The 23,596-nt window shown below is 35.5% G+C and overlaps 1 protein-coding gene and 1 long non-coding RNA gene across 2 annotated transcripts; one reads left to right on the top strand and one right to left on the bottom strand.

The window, feature by feature from the left end:
- Window positions 1–3,880: 3,880 nt before the first annotated feature.
- On the bottom strand, window positions 3,881–7,328 carry LOC132699013 (uncharacterized). Its single transcript, XR_009618462.1, has 5 exons — window positions 7,116–7,328; window positions 6,505–6,650; window positions 6,180–6,410; window positions 6,032–6,120; window positions 3,881–5,631 (listed from the first exon to the last, which is right to left on the bottom strand). It is a non-coding gene; the product is annotated as an uncharacterized LOC132699013 (long non-coding RNA).
- Window positions 7,329–7,458: 130 nt separating this feature from the next.
- LOC132699012 (AP-3 complex subunit mu-1) lies at window positions 7,459–13,872 on the top strand. Its single transcript, XM_060665419.1, has 10 exons — window positions 7,459–7,605; window positions 7,656–7,779; window positions 7,830–8,061; window positions 10,515–10,574; window positions 10,622–10,743; window positions 10,807–10,966; window positions 11,108–11,221; window positions 11,962–12,148; window positions 12,206–12,357; window positions 13,550–13,872. The coding sequence occupies exons 2-10, from the start codon at window positions 7,745–7,747 to the stop codon at window positions 13,733–13,735; spliced, it is 1,248 nt and encodes a 415-aa protein (XP_060521402.1). The 5' UTR covers window positions 7,459–7,605; window positions 7,656–7,744; the 3' UTR covers window positions 13,736–13,872.
- Window positions 13,873–23,596: the final 9,724 nt, after the last annotated feature.

Genomic DNA, 23,596 nt, shown 5'->3' with positions numbered 1-23,596 from the left:
GGTGTTTATTACTATATGGAATAGAAGAGTGATGTAAACGTCCACCCACCCTGAGAATACCATCTTGGTCAAGAAAGGGAGTGAGCTTGCGAAAATATTTCGGGAAGGACTTCAAATTATACGAGTCTTTTTTAGAGAGTGCAGTTATTTCCTTGTTATAATAAAATCTTTGAATTTGCTTGATTAAAATTAAGAGGGCTTGGTCGAGTTCAGATAGAGAAAAACATTCATTTACCAACAGCGTTGGATGTTTAGTCTTTGAGATGAAGCGCATTATGTAAGCGAAAATGCGATTCAATTTTGATAAAGATGAGAACCTGTCTATTAGGTTATCCCAGCAACATCTCTCTGTAGTCGAAATAGTAAGAGTCGTCTTTCGTCTTTCTAATGTCACTTCGTTGATCTTTAGAGACTCGTCTGACCAAGGGTCACAATGGGAAGTTAGGAATGATGGCCCCGCCCACCATTTTTCTAAGTGGAGTAATTCGCAGGGTACGATGCCGCGGGTAGCACAGTCAGCAGGATTTTCTTGTGTAGACACATGAGACCATTGACTAGGAGATACTTTTTCCTGAATATGGGTAACCCTGTTGCTAACAAATGTTGCCCACTTATGGGGTGAAGATTGAATCCACGAAAGCGTAACAGTGGAATCAGACCATGCGAAGACTGAGCTGATGGGTAACATATTTCGATACGACTGCATCACAATTTCGATCAAATGTGCTAAGAGTACAGCCGAGCATAGCTCTAAACGAGGAATTGAAATTTTCTTGAGTGGGGCTATTCTTGATTTGGCACACAAGAAGAAAGTTTTTGCTTGGTTACCTAGCACCGCTCGTACATAAATTACAGCGGCGTAGGCACTTTCAGAACTATCACAGAATCCATGTAATTCGCAGAATTTCATGTCATCGAAGGTAACCTTTCGAGGAATAGATAAAGAGGACAAGAGTGGCAGATTCTCCTTGTATAAGGCCCAAGCGGACGACACCGACTCTGGAGCCAGTTCGTCCCATTCTATTCCAGAAGACCATAGTTTTTGAATTAGTAATTTGATAAAGACAGTAACGGGAGCTAAGAACCCGAGAGGATCAAATATTCGTGCCAAATCGGACAGTAAGTTACGTTTAGTACATGCATGCTGTCTGGGATCAATTTTATAAGTAAATGTATCTGAGGTGGGACACCATTGCAGACCCAAAATTTTAATAGTTTGATCAATTTCTTTGTCTAGCGAAACCGGAACTTGGGAGAGCGATTTATCCAAATTGGAAATAAGAAGGGGATTATTACTACCCCATTTCCGGAGTTGAAAACCCCTTAAGGTAAGGAAATCGATCAATTCCTTTTGAAGGCTCAAAGCTAATTCGACAGAATCAGCACCTGACAATATGTCATCAACATAAACGTTGGTTTTTATAACCTTTGAAGCTCGAGGAAATTGATCTTCGTGGTCCTGAGCCAATTGGATTAAAGTTATAATGGCATGAAAGGGGGAGGAAGAGATTCCGTAAGTGACAGTATTAAGCCTATAATCTTGAATAGGATCGTCTTTGGAGAATCTGAAGACAATCCGCTGATAATCTCTGTGAGGTTCCGACATCAGTATCTGCCTAAACATCTGCTTTATATCGGCCACAGAGTGAGTGAGTGAGTGAGTGCGAAATTGGAGGAGTAGAGAGAATATATCTTGTTGAAGTTTGGGTCCAACTAGCAAACAGTCGTTAAGAGATAAGTTATTAGCCGCCTTTGCCGAAGCGTCAAAGACAACGCGAAGTTTAGTAGTTACACTTTCAGGTCTAAGTATACAATGGTGAGGTATATAGTATTGATGATTAGTATGTGGCAAAGGTTTAACAAGTTCCATATGACCGGAATACAAATAATCTTGCATGAATAGGTTATATTCTTTGCGGAGTTCTGGATTATGCAAGAGTCGTCGTTCAAGTGAATAAAACCTACGTAAGGCAATGTCTCTTGATTGATCGAATACCGGTAGAGAAGAGAATTTAAACGGGAGATGAAGAATGTATCGACCAGTATTATCTCGAGAGTAAGTTTCAACGAAGATTTTTTCTGCAGTCAGATCTTCAAGGGAGTGGGCGTTTATTTGAGGAATCTGTTCGAGATGCCAGAATTTATTAACAACCTCTTCGAGTGAAAGTGTAGAGGTGCAACAAAGGGTATTGTTTGAGAGAGTTGGTGGTGATGTTGGTACTCGACCTGTAATCCAACCCAGATGTGTATTAATAGCCACAGGTTCATTGATAGAGTGAGAAATAGAGCCTTCCTTAAAGAGAAATCCAAATGCATCGCAACCAAGAAGCATGTCAATGGGACTTGAAATATTAAATTTATCATCGGCAAGGTCTAAGTGGGAAAATTTACTAAGGCTAACATCCGGTAAATCAGAGCTGGGCATGTTATCACAAATTTGGGGTATAACTGCGAAATCAAGGGTTATTCGGGGTTCACTGGACATTCGAGGGATAAACGTGCAAGTAACCTCTTGAGAAACGTTCGAGGTGGTATTTCCTAAGCCTTTTACAAAAAGTGAGAGAGGCTTCCGAGTAAGTCCAAGCCTATTAGAACATTTAGATGTTATAAAGTTCACTTGACTGCCACTATCAAGTAAAGCTCTAACAGGTCTGTAGTAACCAAGCGAGTCTAAAACTTTGATTTGAGCGGTAGCTAGAAGAACTGAAGAATCTCTACCATCAGGGCTAGAATCAATGTTCGTTAAAGCAACAGACTGTGTTCCTGCATCACATTTGTTAATAAAATTATTTGAACTGGTGGAAGGATTATGATCAGGGCTGAGCTGTTTATCATGATGTAATAAAGTATGATGTGGCTTTGAGCATTTTCCACAACGTACAGGAGATGAGCATTTGAATGCTGTATGTTTTAAACCTAGGCAATTAGTGCACCAGTTTTTGATCTTTACCAACTTATATCTGTTAGCAGAATCTTTTTCTAAAAACTCTGGGCAACTATAAATTAAATGGCCTCGTTTATGACAAACTGGACAATTGGAGGAGTCAGAATTTAAAAGAAATGTTCTTTTCTGCGATTTAGAGGGTTTTTCCTTTTCCGTTATCTTGGAATCAGAAGAGTGGGAGACAGTATCTAGAGCAACGCATTGTTTTTTGAGAAAGTTTAACAAAACTTCAAAATGTTTGTTTTTGTAGTTAATATCATCTAAAGAGTTTCCGCATTCCAGCTCAAATCGAGTTGCAGTGCTTGAATCTAAACGATCGAATAGCATGTAAAAGAGAACAAACTCCCACTGTTTCGTAGGATGACCTAAGTAGTCGAGGGCTGATAAATGTTCGGAAAATTTATCTAATAATGACTGTAGGGCCTTCACGTCCGTTTTACTCTGGAGGGGTTTTATCTTTTCTATTTCACGCCAATGACTGACAGAAATCAAGCGAGAGTTCTCATAGCGCTCAGTCAATGTCTTATAAGCAATGATATAGTTACCTTCAGTTAAAGGATTGCACTGTACAATGCTCAATGGGGGCCCTTCTAAGGAATTTATGAGGTATGTAAACTTTTCAACATTTGAAAGAGTTACGTTATTGTGAATCATAGAATTAAAAAGGTCGATGAATGTCTTCCAATTGCGCAATGAACCATCAAATTTTTTCAATTCTAATTTAGGCAGCTTGATGTGACTTGGAGTACTGGGGTTAATTTTAGTACCATCAAACAATTGGGAATAAGTAGCGGCAATCTTGTAATATGTGTCGTCAAAAACTTTCCTAATATGTCTCTGTTCGTCCAGGTCACTATCATCAACCGTTGCCAAAATATTTAAAATAGCTGCATGTTGGGTTTCAAAGTCTGTAAATGCATATAACGAACCTTGAACTCCATGTGAATTGCATTATCTGTTAACGCTCGAGTAGCCACTGCGAACATTTCGTTCAAACGACTAGAAGCATTATCTCTTTGAGCTATCAAACCTTTAAGTTTTTTATCGCTCATTGGGGGACAGAGCGAGAGTAGAGTGGCGTGTAAATTTTTTGATTAGCGAGCTAATATTTAAATTAGAGTATTTGAGAGAATATTTAAAGAATGCGACAATTAAATGCTAAACAAAAAATATACAACGCCGAAATAATAATCTTCCTTATGCGACAAAAAAATTTTGAAAATACCAATATATTTTTTGCGAGTACGCAGTGCCGAAAATAGCGCGATCGATCGTTGGATGCGACGGCGACGTCTAGGTTAAATCGGTGCGAGTTCGGTACCTGTCCGAATGGAACCACAAAAAATCTCAAATTTTTAAATTCTGTTCCTTTTGAAACGAGCAAACTGAAATTTGGCCACGTTATTTTCGCGATTAATTAAATATCCGGCTCGAAGGACCAAAAAATGGACGAGAAAGAGCAATGGACTGTAATTTTTTGTTAAATTGAAGCTAGAAATAACGGGGCGATTCAAAAATTAATATATTGATGTAACGAGACGAAAAATGACAATCTCTTTTCTTCTTGGCCTACCTTGATGTAGCTCTGGCTGTTGACCGGCACAATTTCGCAATACTTGACGGCACTCGAGATATTAATTCTGGCACGCGGAAAATGCTCTCACGTTGGTCTCTGCCTGAGTCGTACTAGTCCCGATCACAGCGGAGTACGACACCCAAGCGACATACGAGTTTTTCTGGCCATATACCCAGTGAGATTGTCACCAAAATACGCGGAGAATATAACCGCAGCAATTAATTAAAAGAAAACCAATTTCAATTTGCTCGATATAAAAATTCCCCAATTACAAAAATTAAAGAGAAAAAATAAAACAAAACAATTCCGACTGGACGGAACAAAAACAAATAGTTAGAAATATTTGGCAAAGAAATATTTTTTATGAAGAAAAACCAGCTATGTTTTGACTTTGTGTTGAACTGTTTTACTTTGCAGACGATTATATTAATGGTATATTAAATAACAAGAAATGAAAATTTTCAAACTAGAAGTATTTGACACAAGGCGTAAGCTGTGTGTTTAAATTCTTTCAGTTTGAAAACTTCTTTTTACATGACTAATGTACACTATTTTTCCTAAGGCTACAAGGTATATTTTAAAAAAATATATCAATTTTATATTTTGCTTAAAAAAACACTTCAATACTATGGTTAAAAAAATATCACACCTTTTGAAAAAGTAAAAATCGAAATGCCAGCAGTGTAACCTAACATGTACTTATACCACATCTTAATTATGTTTCACGTCAAAGAACCAAAACACTTTATGTTTGAAAAAAGTCCTTTTAAACACTAATGTGATTTTTTTTCATCGAAGGTGTTATATTTCGACACAAGTTACTAGTGCCGAGGTCATTTTCAAGTAAACTAAGATTTTCTGGCCCAATGTTAAAAAAATATATATTCGATTAGTTGGAATCGGATCTGGATGGTAAGGTGGTAGTCGCAGAAGACAATGACCAAGATGTTCCAATACCTCACCGAGTTTATATTTGGCTGGGTATTTCAACTTATTTTTTAAAATTAAATCATACAATTCCGGTTTCGAGAATGTTTCTTCGTCAAAAGGAATGTTTTTTCTGTCATGTGATTCTATTAGTGCTGTTCTATTGTCATCAGTCTTCCTCCATCTACAAAAAAATAGAGTACCATTTTTTATGAATAAACGTCAATCCCTCAAAAATAACTTTTTTTGCATAATATGAATACTATTAAAATATTTTGTTGTCTGAAAAAAACTAAAAAGTATTGCAATTATCCAAATTATTTAAAAAAAACACACACACACACACACAAAAACCATTAACACCTTAAATGTAATGAAACGTTAAATCACAAAACATACAGGGGTGTAGTATATTTACATACTCATACTTAAAATTTTACTGCCCAATAAAATGTACTGATGATGAATTTGCAATCGTTTTAGAATTAACTAAATTTGTCAGTTCTTTAACAGTATAAACAATTTAATGTGGTTTTTAAAATTTGATATGACAACAAACTTGTAAAAATTTTATACTTAATTACCTGAATCCAATCTGTCTTAATAGTCTCCCAATGGACGCTTTGCTTCTGGGCTGACGAATTATTGACTGCTTTTATTTTTTCCAAGATTACTAAAAAAAACACAATCAGCTTTAAGCATTCAAGCATAGCAGCATATTTAATATCTTACATTTAAGAGTCGATTCGGTCTCCTTTTCTCCACTATATAAAAATTATACACCAGTTCCCTGATGTATTTTATTTGACTACAAGTTACTAAGTCGAGTTTTCTAGAAACTCTCGGACGCATTTTTTGTGAAGTGCTGTATGAGCAACTGGGGTTGTCTGCAACCTTTGACTTTCTTTTAACATCCTTTGGTAGGTAGAGAGGGAAACCTTCCTAGCTGCCAAAGTACATTCTCTGAAAATAATATATATATTATTTTAAGTCAACAAATTTTAAAAGAGATGCGATGTTTTAATTAGGTCTCACATAAACAAACAAAGTTATTTACCTGTCATTTTTTAAAGGAACACTCCCGAACACTTTTTTTGTGGAGTGCTGCATGAGCAACTGGAGTTTTCTGCAACCTTTGACGTTTCATTTAAAATCCTTTTGTAGGTAGAGAGGGAAAATTTCGTAGCTGCCAAAGTACGTTCTCTGAAAAGTATACAAGGTATATACGGTAGCCATGATCCAATTTCTACATGTATTTTTAGTAAATAAAAATTGCTGTTAAAAATGCTTGTATTTTTAACTGGCGCAATATGGACTGGATTATTTTGGTTTAATTTTGTTGTTAGAAGTGGTTTTGATACAATAAACAATACTTTTTATCTTTGGTGTTAAATGGCTAAACGTTATACAAAAATTTTATACCACGCATGGGTGGTATAGTAATATACCAGAAATGGGAGAAATGAGGATGTTTGAAGTGCTGAACAAAATACAATACATACTAACTATATTAATTTATGTAGTCTAAAACTAATTTCTATGCAATTCTCTTATATGTAGGGTTGATTCAGGTTACGTATTGAATTACAGTGTTTTTTAAACAAATTGTCTCTACGAAAATATAGCCACTATATGATCTAATCACTCATTTATTAAACATTCGCTCACCTCGTGCCACATAAACTCGTGACAGAATTGGGGTAAATTTGTTGCATAATATATAAAGTCACTCGTTTATTAAGCACTCTTTCCGCTGCGCTTCCCTTGTGCTAAATAAATTCGTGACTCAAATTCCGTTTACTACATTTGTTGCATAATATACTATAGTGCTATTTTTTAAAATTACATTTTCGCCAGTGCTTCATAAGCCAATAATGATAACGATCGCCCAAGGCTACCGGTAGGAATGGAACCCACGGCAAGTGGATTTGGCAGGTCTATTGCCTTACTAACCGAGTCATTCTCAGTCAATTAGTGAGAATTTGGTTACAATTACATTTCCATTACGTATTCTGTATAATGTTTTTTTTTACCATTCTACAAAGTAATTTTTATATCAAAAACATCAATCACTTTCAATGGTTAACGTCTCTCTAGAAGCTATTGAGAGAATTAGTTTCTCCTTGATGCGTCCTTAGTATTCTGTGCGATGTTGCTGGTTAGATCTGTGAATTTTATAGATTTATGAATTCATAATATATTTTCAAGATCTGTAGCAATTTGAGACAAATGTGACAGATTTAAGGGAAGATATTGAAGTTATGGTAAACGATGTTATATAGATATTAGACATAAATATGATCCACAGTTTATTCATAATTAATTCTCAAGGGTATGGTATCATTTAGCATTATGGAATATTTAAAGAGGTTATTTTTGTAGTGATGTTTTTCTTGAAAAACATTGGAGGAGCATAATTTCGCGGTCAGTATGCGATTATTATTTAGATGCACAAAGAAACAATCCAAAAGATATAAATCCAGTTATTGCAACACCTCATCACTATCTAATTTCAATTCAAAGATGTGGTGTGAGTTTTGTTGCTGTATGTATGGAAGAGATACCACCACTCTTTGTAATTGAATTTTTGCATAGAATTGTAGATACATTTCAGGTAAGAAGCTAAATATGTGGTATAAATCTCGCCTCGGCAGGATGGACAAATTGAGTGATTTCGGTGCAATGTCTTGGTAACTAAAAGAGCTGTGGAGGAGGAACTCAATGGTAAAAACATTTTTTTTAAATGTCAATTAAGATGGAAGTATTTCTTGTTTTTCAAGTTACATTCTTGAAGCACTTTTTAGAATTAACAGATTTTGAATATCTTCTTTCTGATTTTGGTTTTGACATAAAGTTCTATTCTTTTTTCTCTTTTGCTACACATAAGGTGTATTAAAAAATTATGAAAAGTTACATTTTCCAAAATAAACTGATACTATAAAAAAATGTGTAAATAACTTTTGTGTAACATTACTTGAAATAGTAAAAAATTGAACTTAAAAATTATTCTTTAAAGAAACTTCCACAAGCTACTGTAATACTTTTTACAAAACTTCTGGATTCCTCCTGCGTCAGTTTTTGCTGACTCGAACTTGCTGGTGTTTTGCCTTCTTTTTTTTTGGCTTCTTCAGAGCTTGACTGAAACTAGCTCCCATTTTATTCTGTACCTGCTTATATATTGTTTGAGGGGGGCGGAGCTAAATGAGGGGCATAAATACCGTCTCATATGACTGATTCCCATATTGGTGTTAGGTAGAGACCTGAGTCACGGTTAAGTTCGACTCAGAAAAAACTGACGCAGGAGGAATTCAGAAGTTTTGTAAAAAGTAAAAATTGAACTTGTTGATAGAGCCTGAAAACAAACTACAATAGAGAGTTCTGATTTTGAGCTCACCTCAAAAAATCCATTGACAATGTGTGACCATTTTTCCACAGCTGTTGTAGTTACCGACATCTCATGTAGAAAGATAAAAAATTGATGAAAAACAAGCAAATGCATGGCAAATTTAAGAAAAAAAAAGTATGATTTTATGTCAATAAAATTGGCAATATTCAAATTGAAAAGATGTACATAAAGTGCGTTAGGGTCTTTTTCTTATTAATTAATTGTAATATCATGTTAACCTAATATTATATTAATGTAAAATCATATTAAATAATAAATGGAAATCGTTAAATATTCCCGGGAGTACTGTGGCTAGGTGTTGGAACGTATATTTTTACTTTTAATTATTATTTTCTATTTTTTTTTTGCCATTATAATTAATCATCAATTTTCAATCAAAGATAATATGTAAGTGAAATATATGAAACAATATTAAAAAATTTGGTTATTTTTGAAAATATCAAATACTTTCCTACAAAAAAATCAAACTAATGAAACTATTAGGATTCAAAATACTTAAAAACAGTAATACATTAGTTCTTTGAATAGTATTAAAATCAAGTAAATTTTATTTGGTTTTAAATTGTTAAAACCATATTAACTTTGCATCCACTTTAACGATTTCTATACGTGTATTTTTTTGTTTTTATTTATTTATTTATAGGGATGTTCCGATACCATTAAAGTATCGATACCTACTCATTTCGATAGTACTCAAATAAATACTCCTAAAGTATCGATACTTATTCATATCGATACTTTTAGCACTTTGTTATTTTTGTATTTATTTTAAGGAAACCAGCAATGAACGTTGAAGGACAATAATTAAAACAAAATTAAGAAGGAAAAAAAAACTTTTATTATAATGGTACTTTAAACAAAAAACTCCATGATAACATTGGAATAATAAGCCGATGATTACAATAAATAAAATTATTCGTAAGCAATTTCTTGTATGTTTGACAATTTATGTTGGTTGACAATGAAAAAAAGTGAAGGGCGGACGTCTTTCTCGCTTTTGGCGCGGGCTCGGTCGAGTGAAGTCGGACGAGTTCGGCTTGGCTGGCGCGAGACAACGCGTCACCATTGATCAGATAGAGATTATGTTTGTCTGATGCGTTCGGTTTTTTTTTCAATGGTGAGGCTGATCCGATTTGATACCAAGTACTTTTGTTTCGATACCTAGTGAGTATCGCAAGATTGATTCGATGCTGTAAATACTTGGTATCGAATCAAAAGTATCGAGTACCTACTCGTATTTACTAGTATGGGAATATCCCTATTTATTTAAATTATGATGCATCAAAAAAATAAAAGGTGTTCGATTTTTTTGAAAATCGGCATATTTGTAGAAAACTGAAAAAGAAAAAACTTTCAATTTTTTTATATTTAAGGCAAATTTGCTAAAACTAATGAATAAATAATGTTCTCATATGACGCGGACTTATGTGGTGACACTGTACAGTGTGTCCCATTTTTGATGGTTCTGCGGCGTATGTCCCTTATTAATAAAGCTAGTGTATTGCAGCTTTCGTGATCTAAAGCAATTTTTTAATTAAATGAAAGGTGGCAAAAACAGAAACATTATAGCAATCTGGGAAACTTTGGCGGTAATTTATTTGTATATTTAAAAGAGTAGTAAAATTGTGAAAGCTTAGTAAAAAGATTCGTTAACATTTTAGGACTATTTCTCAGATTGTACGGAAACAATAATAAAGGAAAACTATGTTGTTGTTTATGAGGTAAAACTAACAAAAATTGAAGCTGTATATTTTATAATCGGCAATAGCTTTTAGATGAAATGCTAGATAATGGTTTTCCGTTGGCAACCGAAAGTAATATACTTAAGGAACTAATAAAACCTCCCAATATTTTGAGAACTATTGCGAATACCGTTACTGGAAAAACAAAGTAATGTTTGGTTTATTGATCATCGATTTCCAGCATTACAATGTTACATTGCTACATTTCTAGTGTAAGTGAGGTTTTGCCTACTGGCCAGCTCTCAAATATTCCTTGGAGAAGATCGGGTGTAAAATATACGAATAATGAGGCCTATTTTGATGTTATTGAGGAAGTTGATGCCATTATTGATAAATCAGGAGCAACAGTCTTTGCAGAAATACAGGGATATGTAAGTCTTTGGTATTGCTAATTGTAATAAGGAAGTCATATAAACATATGATGATATGATAGAACTTTTTAAAGAATACAGGATGTCCAAAACCAATCGATACTTGTTAAATTAATATTAATATATAAGTATTTTTTGCAGATAGATTGTTGCATTAAACTAAGTGGCATGCCGGACCTAACTTTATCCTTCATGAATCCAAGATTATTTGATGATGTCAGCTTTCATCCCTGTGTGAGATTTAAGAGGTGGGAGGTAAGGTAGATTAATAAATAATATCATAATTTATAAAAATAAAAATTTAAAGTTGATGGATTTCCAGGAAAATATGCTAATGTCTTTAAACCGACTAAAATTGCTCTGGTCCCTCAAACGCGAGAAAACTAAAAAGCATGTACTTTATTAAAGGCGCCCGGAACCATAAATATAGCGAACCATAAAATTAGGCCATTGCGGATTATCGATTTGGAAATTTGCGATTCTTTTTTTAGTTTTTTTATTGATATTTCCGAAACGGGTTAAGAGAAAGTTTTAAAGTTTTAGTGTTTTAGTAATTTTGGCATGCTAAATGTGATTCTAAAATTATAAATGTCAGAATTTGAAGGGTACAAGTAATAAAAAATGCAATAACGGTTTTGTGGGTTGATTTTTAAACTGTTTTTTTTATAAAATCAGAAAAGTTGTTTTTTGATTCGAGAAAAGGTACACTTGATTGATATCGCTAGGAGGAAAATTTATTTCAATAATACACTGTTGAGAGTGCGCATCTTATTTATTCATCAAAAATTGAAAAGTAGGATTTGAAACGGAATTGATAGGTTTGTTACACACTGTATCAAAAATAAAGCGATTGTGAACCTACATTTATATAAACTGTTTTCTTAAAATCATAAAATCATACAATCACACCCCTGAGGATCAGCAGTTTATTATGAAACACCCTGTATAGTATTTACAACAATTTGCAATGGTATTTCAAATGTTTCCTGTTGTAGGCGGAACGTGTATTATCTTTTATACCTCCAGATGGCAACTTTAGGCTTATCTCCTATCATATCAGTTCACAGAGTGTTGTAGCTATCCCTGTATATGTACGTCATAGTTTGACAAATAAATTTGGAGAACAAGCAAAATTAGATTTAACGGTTGGTCCCAAACAGACGTTGGGTAGGTCTATCGAAGGTGAGCAAATATCGGTAAATATTTTTAAATTTTTTTATTGTAATACATATTTTGTAGGTGTAAAATTGGAAGTGCTCATGCCAAAGTGTGTTTTAAATTGTGTTTTGACTGCTAATCAGGGCAAATATAATTTCGACCTTGCATCTAAAATTCTTCATTGGGACATAGGAAAAATTGATGTATCAAAGCTACCAAACATTAGGGGTTCAGTAAGTGCTCGTTATGCAACCAATTGGCTAAATATAAAAACATGAAATATTTATAAGATGTACAAGAAACAGTTTTAATGTAACTTTTCTCAAATATGAAATATTAACCACCCATTTGTTGCCAGACACTAAGGAAACTTAACTAGTCCTGCATGCAAAGTATTCTTGAGTGGCCTATACACATGCAGGCAAGCTGTAAGACGTGCCTGTACAGGTCGAGACACGCGAGTAAGTGCGAATGTGTATGTATCAAAACTCACGGCGCGTTCAGTTCCAAGCGCGGCTCGAAGCGAATCCGATTGTGTCTGATTTTTAGAGCAAGTGCGAAGGTCAACTTGTCAGTGTGTGTTCAGTTTTGTTTAGGTTTCGCGCCAAGACTGTTTCTACGCAAGGCAAATTCATAGAATTATATAAAAACAATCCATGCCTGTGGAAGATAAAATGAAAAGAGTATTCCAATAAAATATTTAAACAAGAGGCATACAAAATTTTAGTTGAGAAGTTGAAAGAAATTAACGAAGATGCAGCAAAGGAAGACGTTATCAAAAAAAAAAAAAAATGCGGAGTTATTTAAATTTCATTCTATCTCAGATAATTTCTATAATCATCCGATTCTAATCTCAATTCATTTATTAAATTAACATGCGAGTATGTATTACTTTTGGATAACCATGACTTCACCCATTTCATGTCTTTTTCTTTTCTTTTTTTGCATACTTTCAACTGTAAGAACGACAGCGGTTGCAATCGCACACATTTCTTCGACGTTGATTTTTCGCACAGCAGCAGGCCGCACCAACTGGTGAACCTCGACGTTTACCTGAATAGTGTGTGGCCGCAATTGGTTTCGCACTTGCTCGCGGACTTACCTGGACACACTTGCACGCGGACTTGCCTGCATGTGTATAGCCCCCATTATAGGTCCACATACGGATTTTGAGCTCTAATAAAATACATTAATGGAATACTTTACACTGAAGTACAGATTATCTAGTTGTATTATATTTATTTAAGGAGACTATTGTAGAAGTGAATTTCAGACTGCTCCTTTATCTTGCTAAATAAGACCTTATCATTTCACTTTTAGTTTCAAATGGGTTTCCATTTTGATGCCCGACGTTTTAAGATATTAATCTGTTTTATTTATATAAAAACCGTACAACATATGGCAAACACTTTATTTTTATTCCAGGTATCGATAGCTAGTGGCACTAATACAGTCGAAATAAATCCCTCCATCAATGTTCATTTCACTATCAACCAGTTAGCTGTAAGTGGTCTAAAAGTAAATCGGTTGGATATGTATGGCGAGAAATATAAGCCCTTCAAGGGAGTTAAGTATATCACAAAGGCAGGCAGGTTCCAAATACGTATGTAACTAAAATTATTTTAATATTTTTGATTTAATTGGTTCTGATATACTCTATATCTTTTTGGGAGATAATCTACAATTGTATTGACAATATTATTGCAATTTAATAAATTTATCACAGTACAAAGTAGCTTATTATTTGGAGTGCTATATTATTGTTCTCTGGATTCATAATTTAGAAATTGTTTTTTTATAAATAAAAATAATTCTTTAAAGAAACTTCCACAGGCTACTGTAATACTATTTACAAATCATCTGGATTCCTCCTGCGTTGGTTGTTGATGAATCGAACTTGCTGACGTTTCGCCAATCATCCTGTTGGCTTCTTCAGAGCTTCTTCAGCATTCTACTCTGTACCTGCTTATATATTGGTTGAGATAGGTGGAGCTAAACAAGGGGCATGAAAGTCATTACCATATTGGTGAAAGATAAAGACCTGAGTCACGGTTATGACTTAAAAGTATCCCAACCCAAGTCACTGAACCCAGCATTAAAATACGTTATATCTGCTCTTTTAGCTAATAATTTTCACCATAGTGATATGAAGCGTTCCATCACAAAGTACACTTCACCACAACCTTCCAAAGACAACGAGTCCGAAAGCGACCCCACAGTTGTCACTGTTGACCTTCCTTACATTCGAAAACATCGCTGACCACATTTCAAAAGTTTTTAAGAAACATAACATTAAAACTAGATTTAACACTTGTCCAAAAATCTCTCAACATCATCGATCCGGGAAAGACAAAATTCCGTTTGAGATACCAGGAGTTTACAGCATTCTATGCATTTGCGGAAGGAATACATTGGAGAAACCGGACGAATAAGGCTCAAAGAACATGAAAGAGCCTAAGAGTGCAACAAATAAACTCATCAGCAGTTGCCGAACACAATCACGAAGCCGGACATAAAATTTTATTCGATAAAACTAAAATTCTTGGATGTAATCAATTCTTCTACCAACGAAAAATCCGAGAGTCTATAGAAATCTATAAGCAACGTAACAATCTTAAGCGCGATTCAGGTCTCTACCTGTCACCAATATGGGAATCAGTCATCCGAGATGGTGTAGATGTCACTCATTTAGCTCCGCCCCCCTCAAACAATATAAAAGCAGGTACAGAGTAAAATACGAGCCAGTTTAAGTCAAGCTAGTTCCACTCAACAAAAACCGACGCAGGAGGAACCCAGAAAAACAATGTATTTGCCACTGCGTATATCTGTCATGGGTGGTGATGAGAATTCATCCTCTTCAATTTCTGTTGTGAATTGAATCCTTGGATGAATGGAATTCAGATGTTCATGGAATTTCAAAAGCCCCTCCTTGTCCATAGTTTTGGCTTCAGATTTGCCGTCTCTATTGATTTCTTTTCGAAGTAAATCATTAAGAAGGTGACAATCACAGGTGAGAGAGATGATCCCATTGCTGCTCCATCTACTTGTCGGTGTATCTACCCGTTGTACATAAAGTAAGTATTTTTTAGGTAGTTTCTTGACCGATCCGTTATGTAGGACGGAAGATCTTTACTGGATCTACTGGAATGCTCGGGTATAGGGATTTGACATCGAAGCTTGCCATAATGTCGTCCTTGTCCATCCTCAGACAACCTAAAATCTGAGTGAAATGTTCTGAATTTTTGACATAGGAATCTGCCTTGCATACTGGCGAGTTAAAGGTGCTCACGATTGCATTGTAATTTTGCATTATAATCCGATGTATTCATGACGACAGTGCCATTTCCTTTGTCTGCTGCCATTATTATAACATTTTCGTTTTTGTGTAGATTCCTCAGTGCATGCACTTCTTCCCTGCTTAAGTTTGGTTGGGGTGGTTTTGACTAACTTAAAACTCTGGCGACATCTTGCCGTATTAACTCCGCATCTTGTTCGTCTATGGTGGAAAGACTTGCTTTCACGCTGGAAACGATCTCTTCGACGGGTATTCTTTTTGGAGCTATTGCATAGTTAAATACTTTGATACGCTGACTTCTGTATCGTAAAGATGGTATGCTAAACATAAACTATAAAGCTTTTGTTGTTTTGTTTGTATTTGGCACTTGTTTTGGTTTCTTGGAATTTGAATGAAGGATTTCTAATTTCTTCCACAGTTTTTTTGACGTGATATGTTTGTCTTTCTGAGTGCGCCATAATGTTAATAATTCTATATGGTCTAAGTTGTCGCTTAGTCTCGCTAATTTCATAACGAGTCCGCCTGATCTGGTCTTGGAGTAGAGCCTTGCTAGCTTTATCCAGGATAGCTTGAGTCTTTCTGGTACGTGTGTGATAAGACAACCTTGTAAACGTTGGCAGCAAGTTCTGGTTGCGACAATTTATGAGAAAATTCAAGTTGTGTAGCGAAATAACATTCCTTTGTCTTAGTTTTTCAACTTGGTGGCTGTAAAGGTCTCCTACCCGTAAAGGTGTATAATATTTTCACGTATTGATTCACGGATGGAAAAATGTGATGACAATATACTCCGGGATATCATCCGTTCGTTTGTTGAACTCCGACTAGAATCCGTATTGGATAAATGCGTCGTCTCTCGTATTCAGAGTTCCGGACTTTTCTATCTCGATGGAATCTCGTATAATCCTGGTCCTAAATTAAGAAATATTAGCTATTTGTTTGCAAGTACCGAAATCAATTTTATGGCCTGTCTGGTGTGTTGGTGCCGAAATGAAGCAAATATTGTTTGTTTTTTATGGTTAAATGATGTTCCTTGAGCCTGGCTGAAATCCTTCTATTGGTCTGTCCAACGTACGTCAGGCTGCACGATCTGCATGCTCACTGTATACTCCTTGATTTTCCAGAGTGATTTTTCGTTTTGGATTTCTTATTATTGCTCCAATGGCATGATCAGGTTTGTATGTCGTTGATATCTGATGCTTCAGTAATATTCGGACGATTTTGTCAATAACCCCCTTGATGTATGGCAGGACAGAGATCGATCTTCGTTGGTCTCGTCCTGAACTCTGTTGCGACTTTGGTATCCGTTTTTTTTCTTCAGTTCATCTCTGTTCCTTTCGTTTGTGAGCCTGAAGGACCGAGCAATTAATGTATTTGCCACTGCCTGTATTTGTGATGGGTGGTGATGAGATTTAGCGTTCACATATCTATTGGTGTGTGTTGGTTTTCTATAGGCAGAGTGTTCCAAGTGTCGCATCACAAGGATATGTCGGACTGCAGAACTCTTGAAGCGTTAAGATATGCTTCTGAGCCCTCTCGTGCCAGTTGCAAAATGACTCGAAATGCGACAAAAGGAGACGATGCAATTCGAAATGCATCACGGGTAAGACGATAATCTTGGATAGGCTCCTCAGGAGAAAATCTCCATGCTAACTTCTGATAATCCCGATGCTTCGGTCTAGTACAATCATATGATACATGGCTTTGATGTCACAAGAAAATGCTATTGGAAATTTTCTAAAGTTAAGGCAAATTGCGGTGATGTCCTTTTGGAGTTTAGGACCTGACAGAAGAAATTCATTGAATGATCCTTGCGGAGTAGAATAAGACGCATTGAATACTACTCTCACGTTTTGGTCACTAGCTTTCGTAACCCAATGGTGGGATAGATAATACATTTTTTGAGTATCAGTCGAAGTTTCAGGAGGAGCAACAATTTATCAGACTCAGATATAGGTTAAGTGTGAGGAACCTCTTCAAGTTGCCAGAATTGGGACAAGGTTCTGTCAAGAGAATCTGATCTGAGATCTGAAGTGACGAAGCTATGGCGTGGATGTGAACGAGAGTTACCAGATGATTTGACATTTACCATGATAATCCAGCCATAAATGGTGTTTAAGGCAATATGGTCATGTGGAGATTGCATAATCTTGCCATCCAACATGAGTAATGGAAATATGGAAGCACCTAGTAAAGTGTCGATACCACTAGGAGGCTTGAAACCTGGATCGGCTAATTTAATATGAGACAAATGATCCCAGTTATTGTGTTCTACTGAAATAATAGGTATGGTAACTCAAATGGACGGTAATATGACTGAATAGACTGCCACAAAAGGTTGATCCAAACCAGATACGCTTAGTTCGAAAGTAGTGTAGCCTTTCGATGTAGTAACTGTACATACCGTAGCTTTTCAAACCCAATCTTCGAAAACACTTTTCAGTGATGCAGTTTACCTGAATCGCGCTATCCAGCAGCGCTCGGCAAGTGTGTACGTTGCCATGTCTGTCAGCCACTTGTACGAGGGCGGTAGCGAGTAGGGTTGATTCGGTTATATTTGCCGAAGAAGATGTCTATGATTTTGGTGAGTCTAGCTCTACGGATGCAAAAGATGCAACGGAGTGAGGAAGTTCGCGTGATGAGTCATGTGGCGTCTGGGGCGAACTGCCTTTGGAAGGAAAATCGGCTCCCAGAGGAGCAAAGTATAGTGTGTCAAACTGTGACAAAATTGGCTAGCTGTATTGCTCGAACATTTTTTAGCAGTGCACCACAAATTGAGGCATAATGTGCATAAGCGATGTTGCTTGACAATGGCGTAACGATCGCGAGATGTTTTCGATTTGAATACTGAACATTTAATCAACGACATCCTAATATACATTTGGGGCCATCCTGCGATAAGAAACCTTTAGGATTTGATTTAGATTTAAAACTGCGTTCGCTTTCGTTTCTGACTGATCTGAATGTGCAAAGGACGACAATGCCTTGCAATTTTTATCTAAAAATTTGATTAAATCGTCGTATGAAGGGAGCTCTTCACTGCTGTGCGCAAGCTCAAAAGATTTAGCCGAATACACATCAATTTTTGATAAAAGCAAGTTGAGAAGAATGAAATTCCACTCAACAGAGAGAAACCCCAAAATTTTCAATGCCGACAAGTTTTCTTGAAATGTGTCAACTAAACATCGCAAAACTAAATGGTCGTCAGATGACACTTTAGGAGCGTTGTATATGTTAGGCCAAAATTCAGTGACCATTAGCCTTTTGTTCTGATATCTATCACGCAATTCCTGATAAGCAACGGGGTAGTTGCTCTCAGTCATGCGCAAAGTTTTTAATAATTTCAGGGGTTCACCCTCGAATGTCGGCCAATCTCGGAAATCGCTCTTGAAAATTGGTACATCAACCTCATATACTTTGTGGTTAGTGGTAGTAAAAAAATTTGGTTTAATGTCACAACAGGACTTTGAGCCGCAATAAGAAACAAATCCATATATATATAGATTTTATCGCGAAATATTTGTCGTTAAATTCTCGACGAATTTCGTCTTCGTTCTCCAGAGACTTGTCAGTCAGTTGTGACCCAATGATTGCATGATGATAAGCTTTGAAATTATTTCTAATGTCTTGAATTCCTTCATAACGAGCATTAAATTGATTTAACTTAGTAGAATCAGTGAGACAGGTTTGAGAACAATTATAAATCTCAACGACTTACAAAAAAACGTCTAGTGGCTTTATTCTGAGTTAAAGATTTTGCCATTATAAAAACCTATCGAACACTACGCGAATTCAGAGAGAACAGCAATGTTACTCAAAAAATAATAATAATAATAAGTCCAAAACCAAACCGTTCCGAGTTTAAAGTAAAGTAAAGTTTAAAAGTAAATAAATACGCCTGAAACTCTGGCCGTTCCGAAATTGTACATTAACTGCAAAACAATATTTCAAACCGAGTTCCAGTCGATTGAAATCAAACTCGAATCTGTGGATAAAAAAAAACAAACGTACTGTTTTTTTTTCTGTTGATGCTAATGACCTTTATACACAAGAAAAAGTAAACGAATAAACGAATTTTTCGCAAAACAAAGCACGTAATCGTGAATTTGAAAATGAGGATATTGATTGCATAATAATGGGATAAAAGTTTTAATCGGGTTCCGAAGGACTATTTGTTTGCTAGGAAACGGACTTTGGTCGCAGCTGGCACAGCAAGAAGCCGCAAAAATTACTCGAGACAGGATCAAAAGATTTTTGATTACGGAACTTAACTGACCCTACCTTGCTTTTGGTCTTCTTTCCGGAGGGGCCGGCCCGTGCTGCGTTCGCTGGGCGTCGCGTGATGAGGAAATTTATTGATCACCACACGCATGACCTGATGCGTTCAACGGCACTTTTTGAACCACAAGATGAGAGCGACCGATTTAAGGGCGCTGGCGGGTACAGCTGACCAGTTAAGCTCAAGCGCGGAGAAAAGGAGAAAAATAACTTCTTGGTGCTGTACCCGCGGCCAATAAATAAGTTATAAGTTTATTTAGGAAAATTCATAAAAACCCCAAGAAATATATATATATATATATATATATATATATATATATATATATATATATATATATATATATATATATATATATATATATATATATATATATATATATATATATATATATATATATATATATATATATATATATATATTCACGTATTGATTCACGGATCGAAAAATGTGATGACACTATATTCCGGGATATCATCCGTTCGCTTGTTGAACTCCGACTGGAATCCTGCAGACGTTTCGCCAAAATCCCACTTGGCATCTTCAATGCTCGCGCTCCGAAAACACTTCGAACACTGTCTACTAACATTCATTAGATGGTTAAAAAAGAGCTCAACGACCCAGTGAAAATCGCAACTCAGTGTCTTTTTCTACTCCCGTCTGTAAAATACCTAATTACCCATCGATCTAGTGTGTGGGAGGCGTCACTTTACCACGTCAATTTCGTTTCCCACGGATCGGAGCCACTTCGGACTTTTCCGGGATTTTAGCGCACGGGTTTGGGAGCAATCGGATGTTTTCGGAGATATTTCCCACGTTTTGAATTTTGACGTTTGTTTATTCTGACGGTCATGTCAGTGAATGTATTTGTGTTGGTTTTGCGAAAAAGTACCCAAACTAAACGGTCGTAGAAAAAGTATAGTACGCAACAAGTTCGGTAAAGTTTTTTTTCCACTCCCGTCTGTAAAATACCTAATTACCCACCGATCTAGCGTGCGGGAAACGTAACTTTACCACGTCAGTTTCGTTTCCCATGAATCCCAGCCACTTCGGACATTTCCGGGATTTTACTGCACGGGTTTGGTAACAATCGGATGTTTTCGGAGATATTTCCCACGCTTTGAATTTTGACGTTTGTCAATTCTGATAATAATATCAGTGAATGTATTCGTGTTGTTTTGCGAAAATGTACCCAAATACTAACGGTCGTAGAAAATGTATAGTACGCAACACGTTCGGTAAACTTTTTAACTCACTCCGCTGCGCTCGTGTCAAATAAATTCGTGAGTCAAATGCCGTTTACCGCACTTGTTGCATAATATACTTTCTTCCACTCCATTCCGTTTCCAACGGTTCCGACCCACTTCGGACAGTTCCGGGATATTAATGCACGAGTTTCGGAGATTTACCGCACGGCCTGAATTTTGACGTTTGTCTAATTCTGACGATCATGCCAGTGAATGTATTCGTGTAGTTTTGCAAAAATGTTTACCACACTTGTTGCATAATCGTTCATATATCCTACTATACAAGTTCAAAACGAAATGTTCAAAATCCCACTTTCTATGTAGGAATTTATCCTGCGTCCGTCGAGCATTTAATACTGGTGCAGTAATTTCAGCTCTCGAAAGGTTGGGCACAGCATTTCGGATAGGATCAAAAGTATTTTCAGGGTGACCAGGGCGAGTTTGATAAACAAAATCTTTTATTCTACCTCAGAGGTAAAGCCCAGCACAGTGAGGTCTGGAGATCTGACAAGCTATAGAAACAAATTGATTCTTCCTATCCAACGCTTTGGATAAGTCTGGTCTAAAAAATTCCATCGTGCGAAGAGTGTGCGAGACATCCGTAGTGTTGTAGTCATATATAGTCATATTTCTTCTCGTTTGTAAAGGGACGTTTTCTAATAAAATCGGCAAGTAGTCTCATATAAAGTTCAAATAAATTTGACCATTAGAAAATAATGGTGCCATAATTGGATCACCCAAAGTATCACACTCCACCGATTTTGATAATTCGTTTCACGCATCCAATGAAGATTCACTGGCGATAATGCATAGTATGCAATAAGCAATTCATAATTATGAATATTATGCAAAGTAACCCCTCCATTGCTCGTAAAAGTAGCTTCATTGATTCATCATAATATTCGAAATAAAAAAATTAAGATTATAGTATTCTAATTTTAAAAAATCGTCCTGTTTCGCGCAAATGTTTACGACTAAATACCATACTTTGGTTAGAAAAAGATGCAAGTTTCACTAGGTTGTTGTGCTCTTATTTGACTATCAAATGATAAAAAAAATATTTCTTTGCTTTTTTTCAGAAAATTCTCCCTGGTAACCATTTCAGAACCTCAAAAATAATTTCCAGCATTTTCCTCAATACCCTACATTGTTTCCCTTACTGAGACAACCGGTATAGATTAGAAGGAAACTATTATAAAGCAGTATGTAAAAATTTTATCACATTTATTTTAATTACTTAAAATTTGACAACAAAAAGGTTTATAAGGTTATTTCAAATACATTCAATCATAAAACTAAAAGGAAAACAATATATGCTGAGTATAACCACGATTTGAAATACGTTTTAATAATCATAAATCGTAAGGCTTCCTGTTCTAAATGGTTATATTCTTTAATATAAGTCTCTAATTTTAAAAACTGAATATCGCATACCCTTTTTCTATTAAATATTTATATTTTATATTATAATCCGCATTTATGTTAATATTTTTCGTTAATTTGTTATAGCAATCTACGCTCAACACATCGATGTATATGTGTAAAGCAAGGGTGTCACTGCATAAACGTAATTGCTTTGGTTTCTCCAAATTGCGAGTCTTTCTCTAACAGAAGAAGGAATTTTAGCATAGCACAGGTCGTTACTGTGTGGTCGTTCTTGTGGAATCAGATAATTTTATTAATAAGCATTCTTTCTATAAATAAAAAAAGCAAATAAAATATCTCTTCAGTTAATTTCTGATTTTTTTGTTCCTTCGTTGGTGAGTTGGTAATAGGATGTATCAGTATATCCGGTGCTTTAACGGGGTCATTTTCTTTCCATTTATATTACTTTACCCTTAGTTCTTGAGAAATCAGTTAGATAGTTTTATTAAAGAGCATTCAAAAAATGAAAAAATTGCATATAAAATACATCTGCAGTTAATGGCTGATTGTTTTGTTCTTTTGTTTATGAGTTGGTATTGGTATATGTGCTGCTTTAACGGGGTCATTTTCATTCCTTTTATATTACTTTAGTCTTAGTTCTTTTGAGATCAGCTAGAAAGTTTAATTAATAAGCATTCTCGAAAAAAAAAGCAAATAAAATATCTCCCCAGTGAATAACTAAATGTTTTGTTCTTTTGTTTGTGAGGTGGTAATGGGATGTATTGGTAATACATGCCGCTTTAAGGGAGTCATTCTCTTTCCTTTTATGTTCATTACTCTTGGTTCTTATAAAATTTTATTATTAAGCATTCTGAATGAAAAAAAAAAAAAACAATTGAAATACCTCTTCAGTTAATATCTGATTGTCTTGTTCTTTCAGTGGCGAGTTGGTAATAAAATGTATTGGTCTATCTGCTGCTTTAACGGCGTAATTTTCTTCCCTTTTATAGTTCCTTACTTTTAGTACTTGTGAAATCAGTTAGATAGTTTTAAGCATTCTAGAAATGAAAGGAAAAAGCAAATAAAATACCTGTTCAGTTAATTACTGATTGTTTTGCTCTTTACTTGGTGATGGGATCTATTGGTGATTTCTGCTAAAAGTTAAAAGCGATTCTATTGATCCACATAGATAATGGTCTGTATGATGTTGTTTTTCAATACTCACGGAGTTGATCTTTTGAAGTCAACATTATATGTGGTGCTATTTGAATATAACTCCGAACTGACACTTG

The sequence above is a fragment of the Cylas formicarius genome, unplaced genomic scaffold, assembly GCF_029955315.1.
Source record: "Cylas formicarius isolate icCylForm1 unplaced genomic scaffold, icCylForm1.1 PGA_scaffold_10__41_contigs__length_53128322, whole genome shotgun sequence".
Classification (NCBI taxonomy): domain Eukaryota; kingdom Metazoa; phylum Arthropoda; class Insecta; order Coleoptera; family Brentidae; genus Cylas; species Cylas formicarius.
Note: the sequence above shows the minus strand (reverse complement) of the source record. Positions and strands in the feature narration are given on the sequence as shown.